We start from the raw sequence: 12,664 nt of genomic DNA, 5'->3' as shown, positions 1-12,664 counted from the left end.
ATATCTACCATATGAAAAAAGATGCAAAAGTGACACCAAGCCTTATAAAATGAATGGCAGACCAAATTAACACACATTATAATATTTTTTTAAAGGATAGTCGTTATCCTAATTCCTTGATGACAAAATGATAACACTTTTAAAACTGGTTCCTCTATAGAGGTACTGCAGAGATTGCATGATAAACTTCAGGTAATGATTTTCAATCCAAAATGGATATTTTTAGCAATGGATATTAACTCTCCAATTGTAGTGTTTAAGGTATCTGTGTCAGGGCCACACTTTTATTCACATTTGGATTACGTTTTTAACCTCAACCCTATAGTAAGGGTGAAGTGTAACAAAGAGTGTCCCTGAGTCATCAAATAAGCTCAAATTTTCTTTTCTTCACGCCAATATAATGGAATGTACACAATATGCACTTACACACCCACACACACACACACACACACACACACACACACACACACACCATTCAAAATCTCAGAGTGTTACATCTAACTTCAGATAAGAGGTAAATAATATGGCCAGTTACAATCTTGTCTCTAAAGAGTGAAGGACAAGTTGGATCACAGGATATCCAAATAAATATTCACAGGCCCAATTAGTCTCAAACAACTAAACTTTCAACTAATCCTTTATTCATGTGAGCAAATAGACTGCTGTCGCCAGTGCTGGACTCTGAAGGCCGAGAGGAGCTGGGAGGCTATGGTGTTTCAGACATGATGAATTCAATGAGCAAGTATAGTCACACACAGGGCAAAAAATAATGTAAGAACGGCACCATAAAGTCTGTTATTTTTAGTCATTTCAACAATCCAGGTGTGTTTCACCAATTCAATAGTTGTTAGCAAAATATTCCATTTGCATAGACTAGAAATATGAAAATGAAATTTCAGTGCAAAGGGTTACAATACTTCGGCATTCAACATTTAAGCAATAGATAACAAAGCCTACCTTTGAGTATTTGTACATGTTGAGGCTTATTCTGTTCTGTCCGGTCCAAGTCTGGCCAAGTGAGCGCTGATGATGTGATCAAAGCCAGAGCAGGTGGGATAGAGAACAGAGATTCTTGCTAAGGCTTGGGTGTCTGATATTAGAGAGAGGAGGGGTGGGTGGGTGGGGGAGTTCTTAGTAGCACCTGTATTTATGGCCGTCCCATAATGCAGCAGCCTCAGCATGCCGTCATGGTGTCCTAATTTTCGGCCGTTTTTTAGGTTAGCCTCATTCCCTTTTGCAGGGGTGCAGAAGACAGAACGGCTCCAGCAGCCACAGACAAATCCCTAATGTGAGATGATATTCTTTTACCTGCAGATGCCTTACAGACAAATACTCTATTCCAATTCCTGATTCAACTGTTATGAAAAAGAGTACTAATGAGTTTTTTTTACTTTAAAGATTATGGTTTGGTTTTAGTCTTTATTTGATAATTCACAGTGGAGAGAGACAGGAAATATTGGGAGGGAGAGAGAGAGAGAGAGAGAGAGAGAGAGAGAGAGGGATGACATGCAACAAAGGTCCTGGGCCGGATTCAAACCCAGGATGTTGTGGATTTAGTGTGTGCCTTAGACCACTCAGCTACCATGACACTGCAATGAGTTTTGAATAGGCCGTGCAACATGCTACCTAATGTGTTAAACAAGCCACTCTGAAGAAGTTGGTGTTAATGGTTATGAGCTTTCTGAATCCTCCTTCTCTGGTCCACCAAGCAAGAGGAGCAATTAGGGCATTTCAAATATGAAACAATACAATGTAAGCAATGAAAAATTCATTTTTATGTATAGAAAAGGAGCTCTAGCACCATATGTAAGACTGGCTGAGCAAGGGTTAATACCCATAGGCTAATACCCAAAGTTTGTATTATTGGATGGAACTCTGCTTACACACTCACATATACAGCACATACCAGTTCTTCCTCTGCTGACCAGCCCCTCTCTTTTGTTAACCCCTATATAATCGAAGGCCTTACCAGGGTCTTAAGCTGAGCTTTTCCTAAAGGCAAAGTCTTTTTGACATTCACATTGATATTCACTACTACACCCCTTTCATTCAAAAAAAGGAAGAATTGCCTTTCATGCAGTGGTATAGTGTAAGCAAATAAAACACACTAACTGTAAGCAATGTTTCCTCCATTGTATTTTTGTAGCAGCAGAAATTAGACATCGGTTTGGCTTTGGTGCCATATCTATTCCTGTTTCAGTTGCATTTTTGGCTCTAATGCAGTTTGTGCTTGCACAAAGTCGGCTACCTTGCATCGCAGCATGGCCAAGCCAGGTTAGACAAGTACGTTGTGACTAGCAACGGAGATTAGATGGAACCTCAGGATTAAAATTTGTTAATCCATTTTAAGTCAGCCGTTGCCTTTTAAACAAACCGGACCTGCAGATGACAGACTGAGTTGAGGAAGGTCTGTCACTCCGCTCTGTCCCCCTGCGGCCTCCCAGTCTCAGCACCAGGAAAATCTCTCCACCATCATCTTAAAGCCCGGGAAGGTTTAGGCCCCAGCTCCATCGTCCTACACCTCACTGCCCTATAGACTTGTTCCATAGCCCAGTGTTACAGGAACCAGCTTCCCCTTCATGCTCTGCAGCCCAGTGCCTCCACTCTGGTCAGGGCCAATCCAACAACACTGACAAGCCGTATACAGCTTGCTGGTGAGTTCATACAGCCATAAGAGACTATTGTTCATGCAGTAGGAAGTAGCATTGATATTTAGACAGACTATCAGGTCTTAATTTAATTCCTTCCTCTCATGGGGCTTAAAGGAGATAATTACCTGGAGACTATGGAAACCAGTAATTAATATTACCATGGCTGTCTGCGTGAATATGAACCAACCTTCCTCCAGGCTAATGCCAGACTCTGAGGCAGAAAGCCATGCGGCCAAGCCACTCAACACCCAGCACACACTGGGCATGACTGCATCTATTCCCCTAATGACAGTGTGGAATCCAGTTTACAGGACAAACACTCTGAAACTCGCTTTTTAACTGTTTGCTGGCTCCTGCCTCTGTTTTAATATTTGAGAACTTTATTGCGCTGAGTAACTCAACAGTTTATGTTATTGGTGTGTGCGTGTGTGTGTGTGTGTGTGTGTGTGTGTGTGTGTGTGTGTGTGTGTGTGTGTGTGTGTGTGCATTTATTTCAGAATAAAAACTACACAGCAATGTTGCAACACAGCAAACATTCAACCTGTGGATAATAAATGCTTTTCAATGTGATGTATTGGGTTTGCATGATCTTTTTATGACAGGTTTTTAACACCAGTGGGATGAGAGCACAACCTGCTGTCAGCTTTAGGCTATGACAGTTGCTCCTTTGCTTAAAAAATATGAAACCCTTGCCCTGCAGCTGTCATTTCATGGTGATGGAGATGGAGAATGATGAACAAAAACAAGATACGGGTGAAACATTGTAGGGTGAAAACAGGAGAAACAGGATAAGCGATCAGATAGTTACTGAAACTCAGTGTTGATGAAAGCCTCCCAGCCGTATGCACTGGAATTGTACCTCACCTCCCCCTCTCTGAATGATACTCACTGTCTCACTCTATTTGCTCTCCAAATATCCTTTCTATCACTTAGCTTTTATTCTGTTTCTTTGCTCACATGATCTTTCTGGGGTCACAGGAATATTGTAAGGGCATCAAGGGTCTGACTTACATACACTTCTTATTTTTGGTTGCTTGTAGTTTTGGTGATCGAGGATTTTAAGCTTATTCTACTGTAGCACCTATTGAAAGTCACTCTGGATACGTACATCAGCTAAATGCCTCAGTGGAGTTATTCTTAAATTTCCCCAAATCGAGGGGAGAATTTTCAAACAAAAAGGCAAAAGTATTTACATTGTAGATAATTGGCTACTTTGTGTTTTAGTATAACCTGGTAAAAAAGGAAAAGATTACAGCAAAACCATTGTTCAAGTAGTGAGTCCTGAGAACACCGAGAGTCAACTCATGACACTATGTAATGCTCTGATTCATTTTGCTATAGAGTCAGCTCTTATAGATAATGGTTACTTTAGGAAACAAGTTTCTTTCTCAATAACCTGTATATTGGTTCCACAATATGTGGATGTACTGTATTCATATTGCAAATCCTCATGTTTTCTGATTTTTATTACATTTACAATGAAATTGAAACACATTTTCCTGAGACCCTTTGTAATGTAAATGACAAGTGTCTCAACTCAGCTGTAATTTGCCAATGTACAGAATGTGGCATAACAATCCCTTTTGTTATTTAGAGTGAACATCTACATGGAAATATGGTTAGTAGGAGCATATACCTAAGTTAAGGCCAAATTAATTAGCTGTTCAACTGGCATTGACTGAGATTTTTTCTTGTTTTATTTTAGTTTGATTACTTTGACATTATCTGCAATCAAAAGGAATTACAAGATGACACACACATGTAGAGTCCCAGTGTTGATAATCCATTTTCAGGCTTATAGCTCTTCTTGTGCAGTTCAGGAGTTCAATTTAAATTAATCTAGTCCTCCGTTCTAGAGAGAACACTTAAACAGATGTGTCAATAGTTAGAAAACTGACAATCTACTGTTTGTTCATTGTTGAATTTAGCTCACAGGCGGTGTTTGTTTACTTGTCTGACTCCACCCTTTTCCTCACCCAAGGTATTGTCCTCTGATTGGGCGTGTCACTGCAACCTGAGATCAGTGCACTAGCAGGTTCAGCCAACTCAACAACACTTGTGTACGAGTGCTGAAATTCACAAATCTGTCATGCTGAAATGAACTGGAGCAAAACACCTAGGATAACTTACAAGCAATGGAGAGACCCTGAAATAAGGTACAGCAACAAATTATTATTTTTGAAAGAAGTCACAGGAGTTCTTCCCAGACTCTTTTTGATGATGAGCTAAAGAGGAACACACTAACCTATTTTTGAATGAGGAAATACCTGTGTATGGTTTAACTACAGTGGAGTAAGGACAGGGAAACTGGATAGGCTGCTTTGGTATTTAGAGTATTACAGCATTGTCTAGGTAGTTACGCTCTTGTGTTCATTTATTTTGATACAATGCTATACAATACAGTTTACATCAGATTCTCCATGTCGTTATTAATAATGCTCAATTTGTCCCTTCAGTATGGTGACGTTTAGAGGTCAGGCAGGCATTGTCAGTCTCAATGATGAGGACCAGTGCACAGACTATGAGATCTGCACTACAACCACACAAAGAGCTGACTCTGCACCCCAATCTGGATCTAATACAACTAAAGGTTTGTGGATCACTATCAATAAGACTCTAGACTCTGACCTTGATATCTATATGCTGCAGTGTTTGGAAACTTAGCGGATACACACAATTTAAGTGGCTTAAATGGCTCTTCAAAATTGAGAACCAATGAGTTTTGTCTTGACTATGATTCTAAATTTGGGAGGAAACTAATACTGTGGAACACAAGACGCATATGAGCTGAGGAAGAGAGGTGCATAGTTTATATACTTAATGAAGTGGGCAGTCATGGGATAGTTGGAGGTTGGCTGCATCCTGTCTTCTCTCAGGTGGGTTGGGTCAGACAGCCATGCATGATGCTGTGTTCATGACAGCTGGGAAGTGGGATATTTCCTACTTTGGAATAGATAAAATCTATTTGAACGACCCTCCAACTTGTAATTCCCATTCAGAAACTGGGAGATACTTACCTGGAGACTGCGTTCAGAGTGAATGGGAAGAACAACGAATTACAGCATGCTTTAAGCTTTTAAACAGACTTTCAAGTGTCTGTGCATGACATACTTTAACATCAATTAATTCAGTTGGATACTTGCAACATTGTAAGGTTAAGTTGTTCCATGTAACATTAATGTTAAAACTGCACAGTAGCCCTTTGGTCCTGGCATTGTGTTTGTATCTTGAGTAATGTCAATATTTTTTGTAATGTCTGCTCTGAAGTGTTGTTCCCACTTCAGCCACTTGAATGCTCTGAGGTGGGAAGTAAGAAATTCCCATTTCCCAGTTGTCTTGAACGCAGCATAATAGTGAGCTCCGGTGTGGGAAAAGTAGATCTACTTTTGAACTCCAATCCAATCAACAACCTGCCTCAGTGCTCTTGAACTGATAAATGGTCCTTCAGTACTGCTGACTACGCCTTCATGTGATTAACCCTAATCAGGCATTGCTTCAGCCAAACATTAGCTCCCACCTGAAGTATTATTTTGACATTATTCAGTGCCTAATATTTTCTTTGGTGGCTGTTTATTACCTAACGTTTTAACAAAATCACTGTAAGTCATGTTTTACAATTCTGGTCAGTACATAGTTTCTCAGGGTTATTTTTGTTTAGTGATTCTGCTTAAATTAGCCTACTTTGCATGGGTCAGAGAAATGGGAGTGACTATTGCAACTTCCTCTTTTTCAGGATTCAGGATTCTTTATTTTCTTTTGCAACCAGTGCACTGCAAATCTCACACGCTTCGTCTCACAGTATCAAACAAAATATATAATATTACACTATACACATCATTTACAGTGTACACAATCGGCAATATTCAACAAAATATACAATTACACTATATACAGTCAGTTGCAGTATTACAATATTCACATGAGACACAATACTCAATATATACAGTCAATGTAGTGCACAGAATAGAAGATAATAATGGTAATGGTCCTGCATCACCTGACTGTTCCCTCTACAGATACGTTTACAGTGGAGGAGGCGGTGGAGGCCATTGGCTTTGGGAAGTTCCAATGGAAACTCTCTATTCTTACCGGCCTGTCTTGGGTAAGAATCCAAATATGCTTAGAACTGCTCTCTCTATTTTTTCCAACTACTGCACATCTCTTATGTGCTGTCCTCCGTCTCGCTGGGTGTAGATGGCAGACGCCATGGAGATGATGCTCCTCAGTATCCTGGCCCCACAGCTGCACTGTGAATGGAGACTGCCCAGCTTGCAGGTGGCTCTCCTAACATCGGTAAGGTCACTATCAATCTTCACAGCATTGTCATTTTATTAGTTGAGTTGATTTTGTAATGTGTGCTAATAATTGCACTCATTGTGTAAACATGTTGTTCTCAGGTGGTGTTCCTTGGGATGGGAATCAGTTCCTTTCTGTGGGGGAAAATATCTGACAGTTACGGCAGAAAAACAGTGAGTCTCATATATTTGGGCTTTCATATATACTGTAGTTATAAGTGATTTTTGTACCCTATTCAACAGTTGAGATCCTCTGGTTCAAGTTGTAGCTGTGTTTTGTGTGTGTGCTTCTATGGTAACCAGGGTCTGATGATGTGTTCGATGTGGGCTCTGTACTATGGCCTGCTCAGTGCCTTTGCTCCGGTCTACGGTTGGATCTTGGTCCTGCGGGGCCTGGTAGGCTTCGGCATCGGAGGAGCTCCTCAGTCGTAAGTTCACTGGTTCTTTCACTGGAGATGAGCTGAAACATTAATGATTCCTGTGGCAAAATTGTACTGCAGTTGCACAAGACACTGAAAACCAATAAAAATAAGTGGGGTGCAGACAGTGCACCCCACTTGGTCTAGAGCAGTGGTTCTCGATCCCAGTCCTCAGGACACCAGAGTCTTGCTGGCCGTCTAATCAGGGACTGACTCACACCTGGGACACCAGGTGAATGCAATTAACTAGCTGGTAGGATAGAAAACCAGCAGTCCTCTGGGTCCTGAGGACCAGGACTGAGAACCACTTGGTCTAGAGCAATGTTTCTCAACCCAGTCTTCGAGGCCCACCTGTCCTGCAGGTTTTTGCTCCAGCCCTGTTCTTGCACACCTGATCCAATTAAGGGCTACGCATTTTCATGTTTTTAGAACATGATTAAATATGATTTCTAAACATTTCAATATAAAACAATTAACATTAGCATTATAGTCTGGTTTGACAGTAGCAGTAGTTGAACAATCAAAGACCAATTATCCAAAATACACCATTTCTCTCTCTTGGGACAATTAGATATGTGAAAATGAACCAGCAATAGCAATGTCCCAACCCTGAACAAAACTTACAGAACTGGTTTTATACTCAAAATACTAACAAACATGTTGTCTTGTCAACATACACAACACAGACCACACATGCCCATGCCTCCAAAATTATTTAAGACAAATATTCAATCTGTTTTTAGGGTGACATTGTACTCAGAATTCCTTCCAATGAAGGCAAGAGCCACCTGCATCATGCTGATTGAGGTACTGTGGCAGTTTACTTACAGCGCTCTGTTCTTAATGTCTTATATTTCTGCGTTGATGCATGTGTTTGATCCAATGCAGTATCCTGCTCATTAATCCCCACCTTGTCGTCATGTGTGTGTCTCAGATATTTTGGGCAATTGGTGCTGTGTTTGAGGTCCTTCTGGCCATATGGATAATGCCCACACTTGGCTGGCGGTGGCTGCTCGGCCTGTCCATTATACCAATGGTGGTCTTTGTTAGCTTCTACTTTGTAAGTATATCGATGATTTATTGAGTCCTCTGAAGTAAAGCCATTGCAGTGAATCTCTCAGCTGCTTGTTATCGAACAGAGAAGTTTGTGTAAAGCAGCATTGTGTGGGTTTGTGTGTTGTATTTTTGTGTCTTGTATTTTACACAGTGGCTGCCTGAAAGTGCTCGTTTTGATGTACTGATAGGCAACAGGGAAAAGGCCATGGCAACATTAACTCGCATGGCAGCCGACAATGGCAAGGCCATGCCCCAAGGGACGCTGACCGCCAGCCAACAGGTGAGGTCATGGACGTATGGCTGTGTGTGTTTGTTCGGGATGTGGATCATTCTAATGTGAGAGAGGAGACATCGTGTCCAATTAATGCTCGATGTGAATAATAGTGTTATTGTCACAGTCATTTTTAATTTTCATTTTACAGGTAGAGCGGGGAAGGATCAGAAATCTCTTCACTCCTCAGTATCGCAGGACTACTCTTCTCCTGTGGTTTATATGGTTAGCTTGAGTAACACAGGTTTTTCTACTTTCCTCCTATTATTTTATAAGCCTTTTGATCATAAGGATTTTTTATTGCTTTCTTTTCCACTAGTTTTATAAAAGACTTGACTTTTTTTTTCCAGGTTTGCAAATGCCTTTTCCTATTATGGAATAGTCCTCTTGACTACTGAGCTGTTCCAAGCTGGAGATTTATGTAGCCGTAAGTTACAGTTGGATGCATTGGTGTAGCACACATTTTGAGCTTTGTCGGGATATTTCTTTGAGTTGGGCAATCTCTGAGAAAATAAAACCGTTTTCCTTGCTTATAGTGACCCAAGGGGCCAAGATTGAACCAAGCTGTAGCCTGGAATGCAAATATTTGACGTCAGCTGACTACAAAGACCTTTTGTGGACCACTTTGGCTGAATTCCCAGGTGAAATGTGCCTATTAGCATTTTCTCAGAGTTGTTTTGTGTTGTGTAATTCAACCTGTAAAGTAACAACCTTCATGATACTGTTGCCAAGAACTTTCTAGGCCAATACACTGATTGATCCAAGGGGGGGCGCTTCTTCATCTGTTCGTTCGTCTGTCCATCACATGCAATATCTCAGACACCACTGGTCCATTTTTTTTTTTAATCGGGGAGATGATGGATCTTGCCACTGCATTTCGGCATTTACAGAATTATTCTGTTTGGCCTAATGGGGCGCCAAACAGCTCAAAATTAAACATTTTAACAAGCCATTCACAGGCTTCTAACAAGCCTCCAACACTGTAAGTTCAAGTGGCTTGAAATTCGATGCATGCATTAGGCTATCTTTGCTCTTCATATCTGCTGCTAGGAACATCAATATTGGCTTTTCTGCCATTTTGATTTTCTTGAAAAACAGGTTTTCATCACTTAGAAAAATAGCTCGAATTTGCATATCTACATCTGCAGTGTCATATAATATATTACATCACATGACTGCAAAAATACCACTGATAAGGATGTTAACAAAAAAATTATAAAAGAAAGAAGCAGGTTGGTTATTGCGGCTTGATTGTAGTTGTTACTTATTGGAATGACATATTTACTGTTGCCTTGTGTTTCATCTTTATTGTAGGGCTTTTTATAACCCTGCTTGTGATTGACCGTATTGGCAGGAAGAAAAGCATGGCATTGTGTTTCATCATGTTTTCTTTGTGTATTCTGCCTTTGTACGCTTGTATTGGCAGGTAAGTATTTATTTAAATTTTTTGATATTACCACATATTGGCAGACTTTGGAACAACAACTGCAGTATATTAAAACATTAAGGCTAATCTCTGACTCTCTTTGTCCCTGTCTTCCTCTCTGTCTGTCTGCACAGGATAGCTCTTACAATCTTCATCTTTATTGCCAGAGCCTTCATCACCGGAGGATACCAAGTGGCTTACGTTTATACACCAGAGGTATGTACCGTTTTACTACATTTATATAAAAGGTATTCCTTGGTTCATTTCAATTGGTCAAAATGCTCTCCCCTCTCATTCATTAGGTGTTTCCTACAGAAACGAGAGCCATGGGAATGGGGACTAGCAGTGGAATGGGCAAGATGGGCGCCCTGCTTACTCCCTTTGTGGCACAGGTATACAGGAGAGACCAACTCTAGTTTGTTATATTTCTTAAAGTTAACTCTGGACTGCCAATAGGGAAGGGGAGAGCCGATGCAGTCGCCCCGCCCCACTGGTGCTGGAAGTAAATCCCTGAGGGAAAATAAGTCAGTCCTCATAAGCATTCACGTTGTCCGTGGCTTGGGTTTTGTTCAGTGTACCGGTGTGAATCGTTTCTTGGGTGTAAACATATGAAGTATAATTCAAAAACTATGATATTCTCCAAATAAATGAAGGGTACAAAAGTGTGTGACCATTTTGTGTCACCAGCCAGAAAACGACATATCCTATAGGAGCAACACAGCGGCGTGTAGACCAATTAAATTACTCGCTGCTCATTTGCAAAAGCTGCATCAAACAAGCTAGCTGTTTCTCCTCATTTCATCCTTTTAAAAAAACACATTAGTTCACTTAAAGTTAAAAGTGAAGCCATGGCTGTGGGCAAATGTAGCTAAGTTTAAAACGTAGCTGGACTGTGCGAGCTCTGTGCACTAGAGAAGCGTGTTTATGTGATGATGCCCTAACACGTAACAAAATTTGCAGTTCGACAGACATTGGCAATTTATAAAATACGATATCATAAAATAGAGTTTACATTTTTATTGAATGGTAACTTATATAATGACATTGTGATTTAACCTAAAATCTGGATATTGGTGGTAAGATAAAATGACTGCTATTAGTTGTGATGTGTGTGGAAAGGAATGTCTACTGCGGCTTTGAATGGGGAATTTTGTTCCGGCACCAGCCTGACATCAGACTCCTGAAGTCTATTTGTAATCCCTGTATGTTGATGTTGGTTCTGCCAGGCTCCTCAGTTCTGATATTTTGGCTCTAGGTGCTGCTCAGGACATCCGTGTATTTGACCCTGTCAGTGTACTGTGGCTTTTGCCTGCTGGCCGCCGGGGCGTCTCTGTGTCTGCCCATCGAGACGTTAGGCAGGGGTCTGCAGGAGTCCGGTCAGCTGACAGGAGAGCAGGTGATCACCAGAACAAGCCAGGCAAATGGCACCGCACCTACTTCATACACCAGCTATGGATCCAGTGACCAAGAAGAACAAGCTGGGCCAGCATAGCCTACTGAGTGGACCTACTACACGTCATCACCTCCCAGGCTCCTACAGAGGCCATACTTGTTTATTGAATAATGAATTGAATCCTTTGAGCCACAACTCCATGATGAGTGAGCAGGAAGAACAGGAGGGGACAGTCTCATGGCTGGGAGTAATAATTGGGGGTACCACCCATGCGTAATGAGAACGGAAGCACACATGTGCAGACAGTCCCTCCAAAGAGCTATTATAATAATGAGCAACACATTGCTAACTTGGACTGCATTTGTACTGTCCCCATTTTTGGCTCCCCGTGATGGTATTTTATTTTCCCACTCTTCCACCCAGGCCATGGGAAGCAACAGAGTGACATTTTGGGGGAAATTATGCACTGGCAATCATTCACATGTTTTAAGCCTACCTCTAAGAATAGCCTAAGCAATAAAATATTATTTAAAATAAATTTTGAATTAAATTCATTGCGTTCATGTATTCGTTTTTTAAATGTGAAGCCATATGCCATTTTGCTAGAGTTGCAATAAGTTGAGGGGAATAAACCATTTCTTGCAGTGAAACTCCATTTTGCAATGGGCTGTAATGAGGGATGCAAAACGTGTGATGACGGTTCTATATGATGTCGATCTTGTAATTTTGTCTTTCATTACATTAACAGAAGTATTATTTCATCAATATTTGTATTTGGGAATACCTAGTCTGGCCAGTCACCTTGACAACATTGGCCCAATGACAGCGCACACGCAAACTAGGCCAGCCAATCACAGGCATCCGGCAAAGCTGCATGTCATTTCTGCCCCGCTTGCAACCTGCACCGTGTTTTGTTTGTCTGTCTGCGCATTAGCAATGATAACGCGGGCGATGATAGCGCGGCACAAACGGAGGAAATCTCCAATACCTGTGTGACTTATCGCTCATGAGGACTCCGATAACCGCAGCGGACGCAGGACGCAGGACCAGCTGGGAATACCGGGGCTCCGGAGTCAGGTGCTGTTTGATGAGACCCTGACTTGGCATTTTCTCCCTGGTGACAGAGACAATCTCGGCGCATCTTCCCGGATAG

The 12,664-nt window shown here is 41.3% G+C and overlaps 1 protein-coding gene across 1 annotated transcript; it reads left to right on the top strand.

Moving 5' to 3' along the window:
- The first annotated feature begins 4,690 nt into the window (after positions 1 to 4,690).
- LOC139920365 (synaptic vesicle 2-related protein-like) lies at positions 4,691 to 12,075 on the top strand. Its single transcript, XM_071910361.2, has 16 exons — positions 4,691 to 4,807; positions 5,108 to 5,241; positions 6,668 to 6,753; positions 6,846 to 6,944; positions 7,049 to 7,120; positions 7,250 to 7,374; positions 8,109 to 8,172; positions 8,300 to 8,425; positions 8,573 to 8,701; positions 8,844 to 8,917; positions 9,043 to 9,119; positions 9,229 to 9,333; positions 10,007 to 10,118; positions 10,253 to 10,334; positions 10,421 to 10,510; positions 11,374 to 12,075. The coding sequence occupies exons 1-16, from the start codon at positions 4,749 to 4,751 to the stop codon at positions 11,608 to 11,610; spliced, it is 1,671 nt and encodes a 556-aa protein (XP_071766462.2). The 5' UTR covers positions 4,691 to 4,748; the 3' UTR covers positions 11,611 to 12,075.
- The last annotated feature ends 589 nt before the right edge of the window (positions 12,076 to 12,664 follow it).

The sequence above is a fragment of the Centroberyx gerrardi genome, chromosome 2 (assembly GCF_048128805.1).
Source record: "Centroberyx gerrardi isolate f3 chromosome 2, fCenGer3.hap1.cur.20231027, whole genome shotgun sequence".
Lineage (NCBI taxonomy): Eukaryota > Metazoa > Chordata > Actinopteri > Beryciformes > Berycidae > Centroberyx > Centroberyx gerrardi.
Note: the sequence above shows the minus strand (reverse complement) of the source record. Positions and strands in the feature narration are given on the sequence as shown.

Excerpts from the sequence above, each read along its gene's own strand:
- LOC139920365 (XM_071910361.2), top strand. The coding sequence starts at position 4,749 with ATGAACTGGAGCAAAACACCTAGGATAACTTACAAGCAATGGAGAGAC. Across the intron at positions 7,121-7,249 it reads ACAGTTACGGCAGAAAAACA|GGTCTGATGATGTGTTCGAT; the intron begins GTGAGTCTCATA and ends TATGGTAACCAG. Across the intron at positions 7,375-8,108 it reads ATCGGAGGAGCTCCTCAGTC|GGTGACATTGTACTCAGAAT; the intron begins GTAAGTTCACTG and ends ATCTGTTTTTAG.